At 38.0% G+C, this 21488-nt stretch overlaps 1 protein-coding gene across 10 annotated transcripts in view; it reads left to right on the top strand.

Annotated features, from left to right (window-relative positions):
• LOC127445779 (CUGBP Elav-like family member 1) overlaps window positions 1-21488 on the top strand; it is a 50999-nt gene that overhangs the window by 11162 nt on the left and 18349 nt on the right. For 5 of the 10 annotated variants that reach the window (XM_051706134.1, XM_051706141.1, XM_051706106.1 and 2 more), the window contains exons 3-7: window positions 4787-4909; window positions 14252-14439; window positions 18890-18972; window positions 19223-19271; window positions 19406-19540. In XM_051706134.1, the coding sequence (XP_051562094.1) occupies window positions 4806-4909; window positions 14252-14439; window positions 18890-18972; window positions 19223-19271; window positions 19406-19540 (559 nt within the window). In that variant the 5' untranslated portion in view covers window positions 4787-4805. Of the gene's footprint in view, window positions 1-4786; window positions 4910-8901; window positions 9021-14251; window positions 14440-18889; window positions 18973-19222; window positions 19272-19405; window positions 19541-21488 lie in introns of those variants that run through there. The other 5 variants (XM_051706150.1, XM_051706160.1, XM_051706122.1 and 2 more) reach the window with 5 other exon arrangements.

Genomic DNA, 21488 nt, shown 5'->3' with positions numbered 1-21488 from the left:
TCAGTACCCGCCCTAGTTGTTAGTTTTGTACTGTTACGGAGAAGAACATGATGTTGGTAGTGACAAGGGGTGGGAATCTTTGAGCACCTCACGATCCGATTCTGATTCTGGGAGTCACAATCAGATTCCAAAACGATTCTTGATACATCTACATTTTTTCTTATTGATTAATCTGCTGCGCAAAGGCAAAACACATTAACGTCACATTTTGACCAAAATCGGGTTCACTCGGGTTCAGTTGTCCTGTGGCAGACAGGTCTGGCTTAACTATGACCTGGTTTTGAGAAAATTGTGGTAACTACAAAATCCACTCTAAAATCAAGTAACTGTTTTGTTGGTGTGGTTACAGCATTTGTATGGCAGTATTGCCGTCATAAAATATGATAAACATGAAGTTTTTAAAAACAAATTATTAGCAAAGTGGCCCTTTACATTCAGTGTGAATGAGCTGTGAACAGAACATGGAATATCCATAAAATAAAACTTAATTTTTCAGTTTCTTTCTTTAGAAACCTAAGAAATCTCATTAAAGCACAAGAAAATAAATGTGAATGCAACTCTGCAGGTTTTTTTTTTTTATATATATATATATATATATATATATATATACACACACACACTGTATAAATACAAGGGGTGGGTGAAAAAATCTTTCAGCGATGCATCGTGATTCATGCTCAAACGATTCTGAATCGATTCTCAAAAGAATCAGTATCGATTCTGAGTTCAGTTTAAATCACGGCAGAGCAGTGGCACACGCCAAAGACAGATGTACAAACAAAAACGTGAGTTAAGTGCACACAATAAAGTCAAGTGCACAAACACAACTGTTTGCAGACCAGCTGTATCAAACACATGACCATTTGTGCCCGAATGAAATTACGATCCCGAAGTTCTTTCACAAACCCACGCACTTAACAACGGGAGAGTTTATTCATGATAAGCCAACAAACAACATGAAAGACGAGCACGCACCAATTATTGCACTGATTTGCGCACAACTGGGGAAAACACAGAAGAAAATAATGACGAGGCAACGGTTCGGGATATGTTGGTGATGTTTTCATTTATTTATTTAATTTTTTTCCCGATGCCTTTCTCTACTCTTGCGCGCTCTCCATTTCATTGGCTTTTCTTTATTGCTGGTCATTGCCGGTCACTCGCTTGTTAGGACAGTGCGCACACCTGATGATAAAGGTTTGAATCCATCGTAGCTTTTGCGACAGGGTCGTGCGATCTTCTACTCGCAGAGCAAACAGTTGGAACAGTGCATACGAGACGCTTGATACATTTCTGAAGCAACAACTACACTATTTAAACCGCTTTACTATCACCTGTGCAGGTGAGGAGAGGAGAAGATGACAGCTGCACTCTCATAGAAGCAGATATATCACTCATCCTGGACCAGCAACTTCCAGTTGTGGTTAAAAATTCAAATGAATGGCATGGCATAGATTAATTTTAAATAATAATTAAATACTATTAAATATTTACAATGCTTAAACAAAAATAAATAAAAATAATAATATAATCAGTTGAAGTAATAGTATTCATTGTGTTCTGATGGAGAACCAATATTTTTCTTGTGCTTTTAAGAGATTTTATTTTATAAGGTTCTAAAGAGAGAAACTGAAAAACCGAGATACTCTTTTAAACTATATAACCATTTATTTAATCTTGTGGATGTTCCATGTTTTGTTCACAGCTCAAACTGAATGTAAAAGGCCAGTTTATGTAATGTGACTCATTCTGATTTTTTAAAACAGCTGTTAAATAATAAGCTGAAAGGGAAAAAATACATTTTGAAGAAACTGAAAAAAGGAAGAAATTGAAGGACAAGATGCATCGTGATGCATCGAGAATCGTTTTATAATCTAATCGTTACCCTCTGAATCGTAATCGAATCGTGAGGCCAGTGAAGATTCACACCTCTAATAAATAAAGTGCATTCATAAAGTATTCAGACCCCTTCATTTTTGTCACTTTTTTTTATGTTGCAGCCTTATGCTAAAATGCTTTATTTTTTTCACATCAGTCTACACTCGATACCCCATAATGACAAAGCAAAAACCAGATTTTTAATAACTTTGCAAATTTATTAAAAAGAAAAAACTGAAATATCACATTGACATAAGTATTCAGACCCTTAACTCAGTACTTAGTTGAAGCACCTTTGGCAGACATTACAGCCTCAAGTCATTTTGGGTATGATGTAACAAGCTTTGCACACCTGGATTTGGGGATTTTATGCCATTCTTCTCTGCAGATCCTCTCAAGCTCTGTCAGGTTTGATGGGGACCATCGATGGACAGCCATTTTCAGGTCTCTCCAGAGATGTTTGTTTGGGTTCAAGTCCAGACTCTGGCTGGGCCACTCAAGGACATTCACAGAGTTGTCCCTAAGCCACTCTTATCTTTTGGTTTAAAGTTTTCTTGTTTTAATGATTTATTTTTCTTCATTAAAAATGTTATTAATTTAAGCAAAAATATTACATACAACCACGGCAGTGGGGGCCAGGGGGTTAACTATATAATTGGATATTGCAATTTTTTAAAATAAAAATATTGTGAACATATTTCTTGCATATCGCCAAGCCCTACTGCCACGGATTAAATTGAACTCAGAATCTCGATTCGGAATTGAGAATCAATCCAGAATTGTTGGAGAAAGAATCACAATGCATCAGTGAATGTTTTTTTTTTTTCTCTTTCTTTTTCCCACTCATAGTAGTGTGAGAGAGAGCATGTGTGTTGTGATCTCAGCTGCTGGGTTGTTCCAGATGCTTCAGTAAAGCTCCATTTGTCCACTGTGCATGGTCTCTCTGTGCCAGTGCTAGAGAGAACGGGGGTGAGTTTGTTGTTAGATGAACTGTGCTGACCATATGCTCAACCCCTCCACCCCTAAGGCATATAACACTGCCTTACATGGAAAGGGCCATGAATAAGCCACATAGTCACTCAGAAGCATTAAAATATGGCATGGCCAGTGGTCTTCTCTGTGCATTCTTACTGTGATTTTAAGGTCTGAAGCCAACTCACAGCTGCATGGTAAGAGTTTCCCAAGGGCAAGATAAATTATTGAAATACAGGTGTTATCCAGGTACTCGAACTTGATTGTTGCTACTTGCTAGAGATCTCTTTTGGTAAGCCCAGTCCTGCTATGTTGTAAAGGGCAAAGAACATGAGATTTTTCCCCAGTTGCCCAATACATTCGAATTCTCCACTTCAGTTTATCAATTAGCCCCTCAACGCCTTTTTGGCACTCTTATAATAGAGATCTCATTTTGACAGCACCTTGAAGTAAAGGAACTAATCATTCACTGAAACATAGACTTGTTAATTTGTATTTTAATATAATTTGGTACAAAGCAGAAATGTTCATGCTAGGGGTGTAACGATTCATTGATCTGGATCGATGCATGATCCAACGTTATCGATACAATGCATAAATATTGATATAGACATTAAGATGTACCTTTATTTTAATATTCTCATGTCAGCCACGTCTATATGCATTTCCATCAGGCAATGAAGCAACCTTATTACATTCATTTGACTTTGAGCGCTAAATATGCTTTTCATGTGGGACAAGGATGTGCGCAGGGTCTGTGAAGCCAAATTGTGCTCTGCTATCCATACGGAGTGTGCACGTGTCAACCGGGCTTCTTGCGAAATGCGAGCTCCAGTGACGTGATCCGTGCGAGTGCATCAACCAGGCACTCCTTAAAATGTGAGCTCTCGTGACAAACGCAGAACAGCTCACATGCGCGATTAATTCGGGCTTCCATAGAAATTTTTTTTACTTATAAGCGGCTCTTCAGTATGAAACCGATCTAACAGTGCCGTTTTCAGGATGCATCGCCCGGTGTCAAGTTTCAACACATTCAAAATATATATAGGATATTAAAATGAATAAATGTCTATTTTTCCAGCCTGTTATATTATTATTTATCACCCCCTATTTATTTTAGATAAGGTTCCTATATATTGTTATTTACATAGGGCAAATATACTATTTATTAAATCTACTTTTATTACTTATCGTATTTTAATGGGGACATAATTTATTACAGCTGACAGTTATGTGAGCAAACAAGGTTTGAACATCAACCGTAGTGAGAGAAACTGAAATGCACGGCTTTTTAACACTTCTATGTAAAAATTTGAAGGCTGCTTATTGGATCAATACAAGAAAACATCATATTTTGCGACTACGCATCACTTTACGGAGAGCTTTTGACCTAAGCCTTGCCTTAAGAACAGGTGGTGCAACCAAATTAAGCACTGACTTAGTTACAAACTAACTAGTAGTTACTAAGCCCTTAGTGTGAACTTTACCTCTCAACTTACGTGAGAACTTACGCACAGGTTGTGCAACCCTACCCAGAACCGGAACTGTTGCTTCATAAGCATAATGCACCAAATCTCTATAAATGGAAGGGAAAAATAAAAACAGTTTGAGAAGTCATTGAGATTGAGCCACTGCAAACCGATTTCATCAAAAATGAGATGAAAAATTACCTGGCTTCCGCTGAGAATACACTCTGTATGGTATAAACCGCTCAATTATTCTTGTTTTCAGACCATCTAGCGAGTGTCATTTCACTTTCCTTAAAGGTTGCGTGTCTGTGTTGTCTGTGAGCATGCAGTATTATTAAATACAGTTTGCATGCTGTTTATTTTGTCAGATGTTGTGTTGTCTCTCTTGTTCTCTTTCTTTTCCCTTCCAGTATGTGTTCCTGTGTGTGTGATTTGTGTGTCCTGTAATGTTTGATGTGTTTCTGTAGCATTTGACAAAGGCACTGGATGGATAGCATCGACGCTGAGACCCTCTACCTGACCACAGCGCAGAACGGGCAACCTCAGTGCGAGCTTTCCCTTCCTGCTGTGGAAGTACCTGCCCTTGGCGGGTAAGAACATGTACACTTTACCTCTTTTTACCCTAGGGGTGTGAGGATGCCCTCCATCCACATGCTTTCCCTCAAAGGGAAAGAGAGCTTTCCAGTAGTTTCATTTTCAAGCTGGGACCAGAAGAAATTCACTTGCTTATGTTTTTTTTTATTCCTCTCATTGCTAAATAGTAAGCATGTCAGCAGTGAGTGGGCCACCAGATGTCAGCGCATGGCTCAAGATGATAACACGGGCTGTTTGAATTGCCCTGTCCCAGATGCTGCCCTATGCCCATGCAGTCCTTCTTAGAGTCCCCACTTTGATGCAGTGCAGTTTAGATAGTAGTCCACAATGGAGTCCGCAATCAGTGCAGGATCTGCAAAAGTGTGCATCGAGGGCACATGGCGGACATAAATGGGGCACTGCAAGTACATATCAAGTAGGGATTGGAATCATAAGGAATTTAAGGATTACGGTTCCAGTAACGATTCCAGTAATTATTTTAGTGCCTTTTTAAAAAAATAATTATTTGGAAATGAGAAATGCAATTCTTTTTGTATTTGCTACCCTCTGCTATCTGTTACCAAACGATGAGATCATTTCAGATTTCTACAGAGTAGATATAACAAATCAGAAATAAATTTAAAACAATTATTGTAAAAGGTTTGCAGACTTTTTAGAGACATAATTACAATCCAATAATAGATCCTAACTATATTTTAAATAAACAAATCTAAACCAACAAGAAATGTGGTGGCATATTTCATTAATTCATTTATTCTTTTATAAAATTCCATTTATTACAACAATACTTGTTTATCTTTAATTATACAGTTGAAGTCAGAAGTTTACATACACCTTAGCCAAATACATTTAAACTCAGTTTTTCACAATTCCTACATTTAATCGTAGAAAACATTCCCTGTCTTAGGTCAGTTAGGATCACTATTTTAAGAATGTGAAATGTCAGAATAATAGTAGAGAGAATGATTTATTTCAGATTTTATTTCTTTCATCATATTCTCAGTGGGTCAGAAGTTTACATACACTTTGTTAGTATTTTGTAGCTTTGCCTTTAAATTGGTTAACTTGGGTCAAATGTTTTTGGTAGCCTTCCACAAGATTCTCACAATAAGTTGCTGGAATTTTGGCCCATTCCTCCAGACAGAACTGGTGTAACTGAGTCAGGTTTTTAGGCCTCCTTGCTTGCACATGCTTTATCAGTTCTGCACACAAATTTTGTATCGGATTGAGGTCAGGGCTTTGTGATGGCCGCTCCAATACCTTGACTTTGTTGTCCTTAAGGCATTTTTCCACAACTTTGGAGGTATGCTTGGGGTCATTATCCATTTGGAAGACCCATTTGCGACCGAGCTTTAACTTCCTGGCTGATGTCTCGAGATGTTGTTTCAATATATCCACATAAATTTCCTTCCTCATGATGCCATCTATTTTGTGAAGTGCACTAGTCCCTCCTGCAGCAAAGCACCCCCACAACATGATGCTGCCACCCCCATGCTTCACGGTTGGGATGGTATTCTTCAGCTTGCAAGCCTTACCCTTTTTCCTCCAAACATAACAATGGTCATTATGGCCAAACAGTTAAATTTTTGTTTTATTAGACCACAGGACATTTCTCCATAAAGTAAGATCTTTATCCCCATGTGCACTTGCGAACTGTAGTCTGGCTTTTTTATGGCGGTTTTGGAGCATTGGCTTCTTTCTTGCTGAGCAGCCTTTCAGGTCATGTCGATATAGGACTTGTTTTACTGTGGTTTTCACTTTGCTGTTGTTCTGGGATTGATTTGCACTTTTCATGGCAAACTACGTTCATCTCTAGGAGACAGAATGCATCTCCTTCCTGAGTGTTATGATGGCTGCGTGGTCCCATGGTGTTTGTACTTGCAAACTATAGTTTAAATGTATAGAACGTGGTACCTTCAGGCATTGGAAATTTTTCCCAAGGATGAACCAGACTTGTGGAGGTCCACAATTGTTTTTCTGAGGTCTTGGCTGATTTCTTTTGATTTTCCCATGATGTCAAGCAAAGAGTCACTGATTTTGAAGGTAGGCCTTAAAATACATCCACAGGTACACCTCCAATTGACTCCAATTAGCCTAAAGGCTTGACATTGGAATTTTACAAGCTGCTTAAAGGCACAGTTAACTTAGTGAATGTAAACTTATTTTTTTACATTTACAGAATTTTTACAGAATTGTCAATTAAAAGTGAAACAATCTGTTTGTAAACAATTGTTGGAAAAATGACTTGTCATGCACAAAGTAGATGTCCTAAACGACTTGCCAAAACTATAGTTTGCTAATATGAAATCTGTGGAGTGGTTAAAAAAATGAGTTTTGATGGCTTCAACCTAAGTGTAAACTTCTGACTTCAACTTTGTAATATGAACAACCAGTCAGTAACTGCACTGCTTGATTTAATAGAGACACAGGTCATAATTAAATAAACAGAAGCAGTTCCAGACACAGTTTAGACTGTTTTGTAGCCTAATGTTGTTTTTCAGGCTTGTGAGACCTCAACAGTTCTTATTTAATTTTGAGTTGGACATTCATAACTTGGACATCTGTATAAGATTACTTGTATACTGGACTATAAATTGAAGCACTGTATGTTTTACGCAGTAGATTCAAAAGAACCCGGCTCATTAGGATGATTCTTTCAGGAATCGAACTGTACCAGAAGCGCCATATGTTTTGGGCTTTAGATTCAAAAGAACTGGCTCCTTTGAATAATTATTTCGGGAATCGAAATTCTGGTATTTTTTTAAATAATGGAACCGGGGCAGGGCCTGAGTAGCTCAGCGAACAAAGATGCTGACTACCACGCCTGGAGTCACAAGTTTGAATCCTGAGCTGAGTGACTCCAATCAGGCTTCCTAAGCAACCAGTTGGCCTGGTTGCTATGGTGGGTAGAGTCACGTAGGGTTAACCTCCTCGTGGTCGCTATGTGGCTCTCGGTGGGACACTGGTGAGTTGTGCGTGGATGCCGCGGAGAATAGCCTGAAGCCTTCACACGCGCTAGGTCTCTGTGGTAACGCGCTCAACAAGCCACGTGATAAGATGTGCGGATTGACTGTCTCGGACACGGAGGCAACTGAGATTTATTCTCCACCACCTGGATTGAGGCGAGTCACTACGCCACCATGAGGACTTAGAGCACATTGGACATGCCGAAAAGGGGAGAATTTTTTTTTTTTACTTAGTTTTAGGTATTTTGAAGACTTAAGGAATGATTTGTTGGAAGGTTATCTTTGTTAAATAATCATAGATCCATTGAAGTTTTGCTACAAAACAAGACAATAAATCTCAGTTTGCCTGTGGCTTGTTTTGTTTGCATTTAAAGCAGTTGTTTTGCACCTTTGTCATGTGGTTTTCCTAGTGGCTTATAGTACAACCCCTGTCGCATGACCCCAAACAGCCCGTTTCCCCCTCCCTTCCACTGCCCCTCCACGCTCTGAACAGTGCATCGTTCATGGCACGCTGCCGGAACCTCATTGTGTCCTGGGGGTGCTTCAGCTCAGGGATTACCAGAGAGCTGCCTGTCCACATTCATTCCTGCCACTCACTCATGCTTATCTGTATCAATCTGACACTTTATTTATCTGACGCTGCACTCAGTTCTGCTTTGCTAAGAGAAAAGCTCACAAAAAAGTCCCCCTCCATCAGCACTTTCCTTTGTGAGTGCAGGGGTGCAGCTTTAAGTGGCCTGTTGGGCCCATCCTTATCCTCAGTCCCAGCCCAGTTACCAGAGCAATGGCCTGTGTGTCATCCAGCACAGTGCCGAGCCTCATCGTTGTCTCACCTTGCTCCATGTTGAGTTGAGTTTTATGGGCCCAGCCTCTCTCTCCCACCTGTTTCCATGTCACTTCTTATGACTTCTGAACCCTGAGAGACATTTTACTTAAAGGATAGTAACTGTGGCTGTTTTAGTGTCATTAGTGAGGAAGTCATTTTTATTTTTTGGGGATTTTGTCATCGTTCACTTCATGTACTAATTGGTGTGGTGTAGTATAGGGACACTCCTGGATTGGTGTTAAAAATGGCTTCCTTTAAGCTGGATTTTCTTCCAGAGATGATGGTGGACCATTGCAGTTTGAATTCCAGTCCAGTGTGAGTATAGACCTTACTGAAAAGCTTGGTATATGGGTTAATATTAACTTACATTTTTGGTTACACACCATTACCTTTCTTAACCTTGTTAATTGACTTGTGAGAGAGGAATTTATTTAATCACTTACGTGACTGATTTAATCTGTTTTTATTGTACTTAGTTTTCAAATCTAGCCTAAATTTGCTAAAGTTTATTTACTGGTTATTTTATTTGGTATCCAGAGATGAGGGGACACTGATTCTAAAACTAATTCAGTATGTTGAATGCCAGTTTGATTTCAGGGTTCATTCAGTAGCTACTATTTAGACTCATGGAGTAAGTGCAACTAGTTCGAACAGAATTATTTAATAAACATTTTATTCCATTTATTAATCTGTAAAATGTAGTAATTTTCATTCACCAATCCACTTTGAATGTTCTCCATAGAAATGCCACAATGTGGTGTAAGAATTTCCCACTGAAAGGTCTATGGTGTTTAGTTGTCTCTACTAGCTGGATCTGCAGAATTGATGCAGTTCTCAGAATTGAGAATGCAAGTGATGCTGCAAGGTTTGTGATTTGAGAATGATTCATCTCTATCAGCCAAATCTCTACTATTCTGCTCACAGAGATGTGGAAAGATTAGATCAATACAATACATTTGTCTTTATGTTTCCCTTAATTTACCTATTTAGAAAATCTTGCCAGCTGGAGATGTACTGGATGTAATTCTAATAATTCTCAAATAATCAATGATTTAGAGCAGTAATTGAAGATAATAAGGTGAATGTTTAACATTGTATCAACCTGCACCGAGAAGGCAATGGGAAAACGAAAACCTTGTTAGATTTGAAATGCCTAAATGGCTTCATATACATGAATTGGATGCTATCTCAGCAGTCTTAAAGTATTCATTGATTGCAGAATTGTGTTATATGCCAGATCATGCTGAGCAGTCTTGAGTGGCCATTCTCTGTCGGTTGAATGCTGACTTATACCCACTGATATTATTTAAATGTTAACATCCATTCAAGAGTAGGCTTCTTTAATTCTTTGTTTTTGTTCTGCAGGATAACATGTTGCAGTGTTTTGTCTTGTTTGAGGCACAAGTGTTGCTTTTGTTTCTGAGTTTGTGTGGTTTTTCAACCACACAGGCAAAATGTATCCCAGAATGGGGCCAGAAACTGCTGACTGCACCATGGTGCTTGTCTTTGTAATGGCTTTCTGGTGTCCTGTGATTCTTTAAGTTGCCTTTTCTCTGCTTCTGTTATATGTTGAGGCTTAACCACCACAAGAAGCAGAAAGATGAAAGTTCATTGTTTCTTAAAAATTTCCAAAGCAAAGTCTACTGAAAGGGTATTATAATGTAAGGCAAAAGAACATGTGAAGGAGACATGTCTCTGTTGTCTGCTTTATGATTGTAATAGTGTCCTCCCTGTCCAGTACACTTTTGTTGGATCAGTAGATTGGTGTTTGTTGAAAAGAATAACACTTGTTAGCCAGGAACTGCTCTGTTAGAAGTACACTTGGAACTAGGGATGCAATGGTTTTAAGGTTTCACAATATACCTCTGTTTTAAAACGGACAGTTATCATACCGTTGAAATCTTCTCATCGATGGTATTGCATGAATATAAAGACAGTCAGTTTAATTAAGATCGAATCGGTGGCGTCTGGGATTACTTTGGGTATGTTAAAGACCCACGAGGCACCATAAATATTGATGGTTACCCAGTCTGTAAAGTTTATCACAAAGTATCAGCTCAGGCAGGAAACACTTCAAACCTTAAGCACCATCTCCGTAAGCACCATCCCACGGAATTTGCAGAGATTAATGTAAGTGGAAATACAGTATACAGGATAGTAAATTATAGCCCGTTTCATAAAAACACCAGATTCAGTGTAGTTTTACATCTTTCGTAATGACTAGGTAGGCTAAAGTTGTTTATGCTTTGTCACATTCACAAATGCAACAAACTGATTTAAGCACTCGTTCAACATTACAATATGCCAACTGTTTGTTCAGTTGGCTAAGTGCAGCGCAACAGTAGGCCATAAATGTGTTTTGATACTAATAATATGTTTTATTTGTAAAACGTAGTACTAAATAGGGTTTACAAAGTGCATGGCTTTTGGTGTGCAGGAAATTGACATTGACAGTATGCTTGCAGGAAATTGATGTGAAACTGTGGCAGAAAATAGACCGTATTGGACGAAATGGCAATAAACTGCAAATGAATAACATATTATCAGTAGGTATTGTTTAGAATTAAACTAAATCACAAATGCAACAAATTACTGAATGCATACAAATGCATATCTGAAGTGTTAACCTGGGCAATAATCATGACAAATGATTACAGTTCAATTGTACAAATCATAAAATAACAATCTTTTAGTTATAATTAGGGCTGGGTATCGGCACAGATGCCCCGATTCGATTCAGTTTCGATTCGCAAGATTTTGATTCTCGATTCGATTAAAATCGATTCATTAGACGTTGAAAATTCAGTACTACTAATTGGAGAGATGTTTCTAAAGCTGTACATGGAACACCAATTTCAAAATAAATAAGAGTTGTGTTTCCCACAGGATTCTGAGCAGCAGGGGGAGACCTGTAGACCACCCCCCTCAAATTTTATATATATGTATATATACACATTCTCGTTTTCTTGTTGTTTTATTATTATAAATGACATGCTAGACAGTGACGGAGCTGGAATTACACATTTATAATTGAAATATTTTGACTCTGTGTTTACATTTATACCTTGAAACACACACATAACTGCTGGCTACAGAGTCGAGGAATAATTGTACATGTCAACGTGCTACACGGACGGATTTAGCTGTTGTACACCATCTGTGTTTACATCCGCTTCTCCCGCTGTACAAGTTAGATGCACTCCACTCGCAAACGCCTGGGAGTTGTGGACCCCTAAGCTGCAGGATTCACGTTAATCAGACCCAGTACACAAAGATTGATCCACTGCTTTTCAGAATAGATATAGATTCAACTAAATAAAAAAACAAAAAAATGAATCGAAAAACTATGTTTTTTTTGCCCAGCCCTATTTCTAATCATCTGGCTACTGTACATATTGCAAAAAAAATTTTTTAATTGTTTTACTTGTTTGTGAATTATTCTTTTTATTTATTTTTTTACTTTGTCGGATTAAGAGAGTGTCCTGATGTTCAAGATCAAAAGTTAAAGGATAAAATTTGAAGAAATCTAAAAAATTGGTTATAACTGAAATATTTCTCTGTGTGCTTATCAGACATATTTCATATCCAAATATTAAACTGCTAATAATATTATCAATGCACCTCAATACCGTGGTAATTTTTGTGGTGGTTATCATACTGTTAAAGTCATACTTGGAACACAAGTTCTTTGTTGTATTGATGGGTTTTGGTGGAAGATGATCTTATTCCCAATACCAAAGTAGTTTTGTCACCCAGTGGATCTTTATTTATTTATTTATTTATTTATTTGCTTGTCTGAACAATTCTTCTTGCTGGAAAATCGACAAAGTGGAAGGTTTTATTAGCTGTGCAGTCCTCCGATCGATAAACACCATTAATCTGGCTTTTAGCTGCTGGCTAACGCTGCTCTTTGTCAGTAGCACAATGCTGTGTTTATCTTAAAGTGGTCTGTCACACCACTGATCAGCAGCTGCTAAAGAGAGTGATTAAGCAGTGCTTCAGGCCTGTCCAATGACATCACTCACTGTATTCCCCTTTTGCCTCTCTCCATGTCAAGCACCAGTTTAATGAGATAATTTTAGTGATCAAAAGCATTTATATCTCACTGGAATATCCAAGGCTGATATTAACATTTGTTTGTGCTTTTTATCTCTCAAGTGGTTTATTGATGTATATCTGGTTAGTAATAACTTATCAATGCATAGACATATTTTTGAATTAGACTTAAAATGCACAGCCCAGAAAACCTTGTGTATGGTCTATTTAAGAAAACTATTTTAGCATATTCATAGGCTAGATTTTGTTATAGCTGAGCTTTGGCCTTTAGTGTTTGGCTGCTTAATGTGTTAGTTCACCAAAAATGAAAATTCTCTCATTTACACCTTCATGCCATTGCAGATGTGTATGACTTTCATCTGCTGAAGCTTTTTTGAAGAATATTTCAGCTCTGTAGGTCCATACAATGCAAGTGAATGGGTGCCAAAATTTTTAAGCTTCAAAATCCACATTAGTAGGCAACATAAATGTACTCCAGATGGCTCTGGTGGTTAAATCCATATCTTCTGAAGCGATATGATAGGTGTGGGTGAGAAACAGATCAATATTTAAGTCCTTTTTCATTCACTTTCATTTTCTCCTCCTGTTTTTTTTTTTTTTTTGGTGATTCAATTCTTGGTGCATATCACCCTCTACTGGGCAGGGAGAAGAATTTGTTAAAAAATTACATAAATATTGATCTGTTTCTCACCCACACCTATCATATTTTGTGTGAACACATGGATTTAACCACTGGAGTCGTATGGATCACTTTTATGCTTCCTTTGTGGATTTTGGAGCTAAAAAGGTTTGGCCACCATTCACTTGCATTGTGAGGACCTACAGAGCTGAAATATTCCTCTAAAAAATGGGTGCTCTGCAGAATACAGTCATACACATCTGGGATGCCAGGAGGGTGAGTAAATCATGAGAATTTTTGGGTGAACTACCCCTTTTAACTGTACAGAAGGGCCTCTAAAGCTTCATATTGTGGCTGAAGGGTTCATATTGACCAGAAATGCTTTAGATCCGTGTACTGCTTTCTGATAGCTTGTAATCCTAATTTTCTAATAAAAAGCATAACAATACGGACATATTGTATCACATCTGCTACTGTTTTAATGGCAAATTATACACCCAAGTAAATGTTTTCATACACAAAGGCCGGTTTAAGTTTTAAAACATTTAGACTGTGTGCTCAACTGGTCTAGAGCACTCACAACTTGTATTCATAGAGCTCAAATGTCATACAAAGGTTTATAGCTGAAGTGTGAGTGTGTAATTGTGGTGCCACTAAGTGGAATCGCAAAAAAAAAAAAAAAAAAATGCTTTTTTAGTATGAAAAGCAAGTTATAATTATACCCATACTCATAGGTGGGCTCAATATTCCAATGAGATTGTGTACATCTTTTCATGTGCAGTGGTGATTGAGTTGAGGGACATGTGCTTTAAGAAGACAGTCTGTGTTCTGACTCACTAGTTCTAAATAGACTTGATTTATCTTTCTGTAGAACAAAGAAGATGAATGGGTCTCTGGACCACCCAGACCAGCCTGACATTGATGCTATGAAGATGTTTGTGGGTCAGATCCCCCGGACGTGGTCAGAGGATCAGCTGCGTGAGCTGTTTGAGCCCTATGGTGCAGTCTATGAAATCAATGTTCTTCAGGACAGGAGTCAGAACCCCCCACAGAGTAAAGGTACTTGACAGTCAGTGAGCACAGTTTGAGATTTGTAAATTCTGTAGACATTTCATGTTGACTCATAGAAATTGGTCTAACACCATGTCTACACTAGATGCGACTGGCATGGCTAGTTCAACGGCTAGTCTGTTGAAGTTCCAGAAAGACTAAAATCGCTTATCTCCTTTAACATGGACCAATCAATTGTAATCTTTATATTAGACACACAAAAAAATGGGTTAATAATAACGCGATAATTGACTAGTTCTGCCGTTCGTCGAAAATGGAAACAGGGCGTCCTTCAACTGAAGGCATTTCATGACATGTAACAAATGCTTCTGCTTTATTGATTATAATGTGATTGAGTGATGGAGAGTAGTTTTGACTGTGGGTTGCACAGACTCAAATAGACTTAATAATGTAATTGACACTGTCAACCTGAAGTCGACTAGTGTCTTACCATGTAATTTTCAACTGCGTCTGTAGGAAAATACAGCAGGTGTCGGAATTCTGAAATGTTGGATAGTGGGGGAAGACTCATTTATATTTGAGGAAAGCTCTACCTGATTTGTTAGGTTTAGGGGTTGGGTTATAGTTTCTCTGACCAATCAGGTAGTGCTTTCCTAATGAATATTACTGAATCGCCCGATCATTTATCGCTTGTCCGTCTGTTCCAAAACCTAGTGAGCGTCCTAGAGAGGCAACATTTTAAGACATCGCTGGCATGCTCCTGACGCGAAGGCTGTTCCAAAATGTAGGTATCTTAATTATGCTGCCTCTTAAGATATCTCATTTTGGCCACATTCTAAGGTAGCATCGTATGTATCCTTCCGTGGGTTGGCAATCCTAGCATGCACCATGATGAGCTTGGTGGAAAAATAAATCCAAGATGGATTTAGATTATAAATATACTTCTAATCCATTCAATTCAGAAAAGTATCAATAAATAAGTTTAATATGACACAAAAACAAATATTTTACCCAAAATGTGTGCGCCATGCGTATTTAGGCTCATTAGAGTATTGCGTCGTTTCTCTTGCATCACCTGTATTGAAATCAGTTGAGAGTCGAGTGTCCCGTGCACTGTGCGTGAGGAGCGCTATTTGTATTATGCGTGGAGCTGCTGCCTATGTAGAGCATTCCAAATCACTCTCTTATGAGACATCATTTCAGTAAGGATGCTGCCATAGAAGACAGTTGCCTATGTTGGCAGGAGAAGGCGTGGCAGCTCAATGAGTTTTGGAACAGACCCAATGACTCTTCCCCTCCTATCCTCAGTTTCGGATCCGGATGGCTCTGTACTGAAAGAGCAAAGTAGCTCAAATGTACTTTGATAAAGATGACATAAATTCTACAGAAACCTCCAATATCTGCAAAGTGGCCTTCAGATATAAAAGAAATACTAGTGCAATGCATAATCAATTAAAAAGGCACCCATTGGCACAAATTACTGATTTTTAACATGATCAGCTCAACTTTGTGTGTTTGGGCATCTGACCTAGTTGCTGTTCACTCCTTCAAGAACACAATTTAATTGTCGCCAAATACTCCAGCTTCAAGTTGGAGTATGACAAAATGCATCTTTGTTGCCTGCAGCTAGTGGTCCAGGATAAGCTAAAGATGTTCAGACATGTTATCTTTTAGCTATGTTAAAGCTTGATGTATACACACCTATTATTGCATACTCCTTATAGAAATGTGCTTAAGATGAGATAACAAAATGGTTGATGTTTACTCCATCCGATCTGTTCACATTCAAAACAAAGCTCAAACCGTCGCTTATAATTTCCCCCTCAGGTGTCAAAACTTCTATGCGTGTATCCATGGCAGCCTAGCTGGCTATCTAATGCCTGATGATATGTAGCTATGTATATTTATATATATATATATATATATATATATATATATATATATATATATATATATATATATATATATATATATATATATATATATATAACAAGAAGAAAAATAAAAGATTAACTTTGGCTCCAGTAACACAGAGCCATACAACCAACCTTTTTCTATGGTAGAACTACATCGAGCCATTAAAAAATCCCACGACACAGGTGTTGGACTGCATTTGCTACAAGAGCAAGTACATGAATACTATCGAGTGAAAAATCCAATTGAAGATAAACAAAATGCACTCCTGGTCAACACAGAACAGTTTCAAGTTCTCACAAACAACAACCATCTGTATGCATTTCTGTCAGCTTCCTTCGCTACACAATGAACCAGAGCTGTTTATGGATGGAGTCTCCATTAAAGTTGTTAAAGAGAACAGGTTTCTTGGTATCACTTTTGACAGCAAACTGTCTTTTATTCATCACATTAAATCACTAAAAAAGAAATGTTTTATAGCTATGAATGTTTTAAAGGTTTTATCCAAAACCAAATGGGGAGCAGACAGCTCAACTCTCATGAACTTGTACAGAACCATGGTATGCTCAAAGCTGGACTATGGAAGTATCATTTATGGATAAGCTAGAAAGTCATACGTACGACTTTTTGACACTCTACACCACCAAGGTATACGACTAGCTTTGGGAGCCTACAGAACATCACCAATCCAAAGTCTCTATGCAGAAGCCAATGAACCTTCCTTGGAAATCAGACACCTAAAGTTGGGCTTACAATATGCAACCAAACTTAAACAAATAAAGAAAACCCAGCCTATTCAGCAGTTTTCCCACTTCAGCATTCAACAATATTTGAAAAAAAACCCAAGTTTCATTCGTCCATTTGGCCTACGTATAAAAACCCATCAGGAGAATCTGAAAGTGGATCTAAACAGTTTGGAACAGACACATTTCTGCAAAATTCCTCCATGGGATCTCAAAAAGCCTAAAATCCATCTGGATTTAACAAGGAACCAAAAATTTTAAATGCATCCGAATGATTTCCATCAGCAATTTCTGGACATAAGAGCAGTATACCCACAACATATCCCAATATACACAGATGGATCTAAATCTGGAAATAAAGTGGCAGCAGCTTTTGCAACAAACCAACTGTGTCAGGGTATCTGCATTCCAGACCAAAGTTCAGTTTTCACTGCAGAGGCAAACGCTTTACTACTGGCACTGAAATTTATTGAGACTTCAATTATTTTTAATAATAACTGATTCAAAATCATATCTTGAAGCATTGGAAGCTACTAAAACTGATCACCCAACAATCGTGAAGATTTAAATCAAACTGTCATCTCTTGAAGCAAAGAGTTTTAATATTATTTTCTGCTGGGTACCTGGACACTCAGGAATCTCCGGTAATAAACAAGCAGACTGAGCTGCCAGAGAAGCACTATCTACTGAACCAGTAAAATGCCCTATACCTTCCACAGATCTGAAACCAACTCTGAATGTATACTGTTGTGCTCAAAAGTTTGCATACCCTGGCAGAAATTGTGAAATTTTGGCATTGATTTTGAAAATAGGACCGATCATCTCATTGACTATTTATAGACAGACACTAATTGCAATTTAAAAAGCCACAGGTGTGGGAAATTAACTTTTAATTGACATGTAAACCTGTGTGTGTCACCTTGTGTGTCTGTAACAAGGCCAAACATTCAAGGGTATGTAAACTTTTGATCAGGGCCATTTGGGTGATTTCTGTTATCATTATGATTTAAAAAGGAGCCAAACAACTATGTGATATAAATGGCTTCATATGATCACTATCCTTAAAAGACATCAGTCATATTTTCCAAATCAATGCCAAAATTTCACAATTTCTGCCAGGGTATGCAAACCTTTGAGCACAACTGTATATCAAAAACAAATGGCAGTCGGAGTGGGATCAATGTTTAAACAACAAATTACAATAACTAAATCTTGTTGTTGGAACAAGATATGTGTTCCCTTTTAATAATCGCTGGGATCAAGTCATTTATACACGATGCCGGATAGGACATACAAGACTCACACACCAATTTTGGAGAAAATTGTCAGAAGTCACTATCCATTAAACATTTTACTGGACTGTCATACCTCTACACTAATAATACAGGTACCTGTATTATTCAGTTGATTCTTTTGAAAAGGTTAAGTGAATCCAAATTTAGTTTTAAGGTTTTTAGGAAAAATGAATCTTAAACACCTTATTTAACTCTATTTTTAAATAACTGGTTCCCGCCATGAATATAGCCATAGAAGCTGGCATGGCGTAAAAAATGAAAGAAACAAACAAACATATATATATATATATATATAACAAGATAAAACCCATTACATGTAGCGAACAATGATCTATCTATTGTATACTGTAAGATTCGATGGATAGGGTAGAGGAATTTCTTGGGGGGTGCGTCATAAATCACGATTAGTTGAATTCGACTCTACTAATGTGCTCGACTAGTCGACTGTTAAAAATCAGAAGTCATGCAGTGTAGACATGGTCTCGGGAAATGAAGTTGTCTTGGTTCATAGTCTAATTTTTCTTTTTTCTCTGTCATGGTTTGCAGGTTGTTGTTTTGTCACATATTACACCCGTAAATCTGCATTAGAAGCACAAAATGCCCTTCACAACATGAAGATTCTTCCAGGGGTGAGAAAAGCGTCTGCTTTCGTGCATCAACAGTCCATTAATTGTCATGATTGTCATCAGAGGAGCTGGCTGCCTTCTATTTATTGCTTTTAATAATGCATCAAATCTGCAAATATATTGACAGGCCTTTATATAAAAGCCTTTTCAGTCATCTCAAAGGAACTGTTACAAAGCTTTTCTAAACAGTCTATTTCCATGAGTGCTGGGGGAATTTCTGTATTCATAAATCACATGGGAGTTTTCTGTGCAGATGCATCATCCCATTCAAATGAAGCCTGCAGACAGCGAGAAGAACAATGGTAAGTGACTTGAGTTTGCCACAGTATTGCGACAGTCCCTTATTCATATGCAGCTAGAGGAATTTCCCAGAATGACTGTCAAACCGGTGTGCTGAGGCAGTGCACTGTAATGAAATGCTTTTCCTGTGTTTCAGCGATAGAAGACAGAAAGCTGTTTATTGGAATGATTTCAAAGAAGTGCAGTGAGAATGACATCAGGCTCATGTTTTCACCTTACGGTCAAATTGAAGAGTGCCGCATACTCCGAGGCCCTGACGGACTGAGCCGTGGTGAGTACTGTACATGTGCTTGAGAGTTTATTCTCACAATTGACCCTTCACTAAGCTCCGCCCTCCTTGGCTACTGCTGTGCGCTCTGATAAGCTCTGCAGAACTCCTCATAGGAATGAATGGGAGATTGCCTTGAACAGCGTGGTATTTGGTAAAATATTCTCAAAAACGGAATAGATGATATTACGTGGGCTGTAATGAAGAGTGACATTGAAAGGTATATTTATCTGATGTTTTGTATAAAATAAATTGTTAAATTACACAGTAATTTGATTGTAAATTGTGCAGACTATGAATCAGAATTGAAGCAATAAAAAGAGAAGCGCCACTTGATAGCGATTACCAACCTCGTAACAAGTATAAGTGAAAAGAACTGCTTATAACGTCTCATAACACACTCACTTTGATGCTGTGAACTCTTTATTTACTGTCACCTGTACTAAGACCAGAATCAATTCGTAAATCAATTAACGTTAGATTGTTGGCTTTAGTTTACTTTTCGAGGAAATGTAGGTGTCCTCTCTGATGTTGTGCATGCTCGTTTGGGAATGAGTAATGACACACTTTAATCCATAGCATGCTCTTCTCAATATTTATTTAAAAAGGAAAAAACTCTGCGTGTATCCTCTCTAGGTACCTCGTGTCACTATTACAAGTGACCCAGCAACAACGTTTTAAAAACATTATCATTTCGAAAAATTCCCACTTAAAACTACTCAAACACACATTAATCCCATTACCATAGGCTCTCATTGTAAAAAGTCAGCCGCTTGTCAGAGTAATGGCGGCGGGGCAACAGTTGTTAAGACAGGATTAGTTAAGGCGGGGCTTAGCGAAGGTCAATATTACTCTTTCACGAAGCAAATTCCAGATGCAACACGAATCTGAAGGATCAGATTTTAATGGTATCTGCAGGTCATTAAAAAGTATTGAAATGTATTAAATCAATTTGGTGAAATATAAGGCCATTAAAAAGTAATAAAGTCTTCAATTACAATACCTGAGGTATTATTTTTTGGTTTGTTTGAACATTTTCCTCCTCGGGTCATAAGGTTGAATGAAAACATTTCATGCCTCGCAAATAGCAGAGAATAGTGTGTGTGTGTGTGTGGTTTTACTTGTACGTTCAGTGCCGAAGTTTTTCTAGCAAATCAGTCCACTGGCGGCCATCTTTGAAATGCTCACGGGAGGCTATTTCCAGTCATGCCAGTGCAGCTTCTGTCTACTTGAATGGGGAAAGACCGAAATCTCAAAAACGGTTGGTCAAGATTACAATCACAGAACATATTTCAAATCCGCAATAAAATCTGACGATACTGGTATCATAAATTGTGCTTCTTTACCTCATATTATGCTAAAAAAACACAATTTTCCCAGCTTGTATATCTAATGCACATGTGCATTTTGGAGTTGATTGTCAGGTGATGTCATGTTTCTAAAAGGTGATTGGCTCTTTTAACTGTATGGCGGGACTTCCTATCTATATCCGTTGATCGTTGGGCACTAGAGCTTCTTGGTTGAGCATTCTAATTTCTCCCATTCATTTTAATAGAAGTGGCCCATCTCTGCCAAATAATCTCTGGTTCAGTGTACATATGCGCTGGTACCGTGAGTGCTGCTCTGGGGCCCGAGATATTCCCCATTCATTTTCTCCATTGTTTGAATGGCCAGCTACCACAGTCTGTCACAGGCACCGTTAAAGAGTATAAATACAACATTTATTGTTTGAATTGAGATAATAGTGACATCATCAAAAAATCTGACTCTTGGAGTTTCACATCTGTAAATGTTCACATCTGTGCATCTGTAGCTGTAACCGGCGCTGTCCTGTGCTTTCACTCTGCGTTGGTGTGTGTGGTGATGAGAGGAGATGCCAGTGACATCATTTTTCAAAATAAAAGTCCCATATTGAAATAACTCATTTTGAAATGAATACGAACATGATTTT

Source organism: Myxocyprinus asiaticus, chromosome 1, assembly GCF_019703515.2.
Source record: "Myxocyprinus asiaticus isolate MX2 ecotype Aquarium Trade chromosome 1, UBuf_Myxa_2, whole genome shotgun sequence".
In the NCBI taxonomy this organism is placed as follows: domain Eukaryota; kingdom Metazoa; phylum Chordata; class Actinopteri; order Cypriniformes; family Catostomidae; genus Myxocyprinus; species Myxocyprinus asiaticus.
The sequence above is the reverse complement of the archived record's forward strand: the minus strand, read 5'-3'. Positions and strand labels throughout refer to the sequence as shown.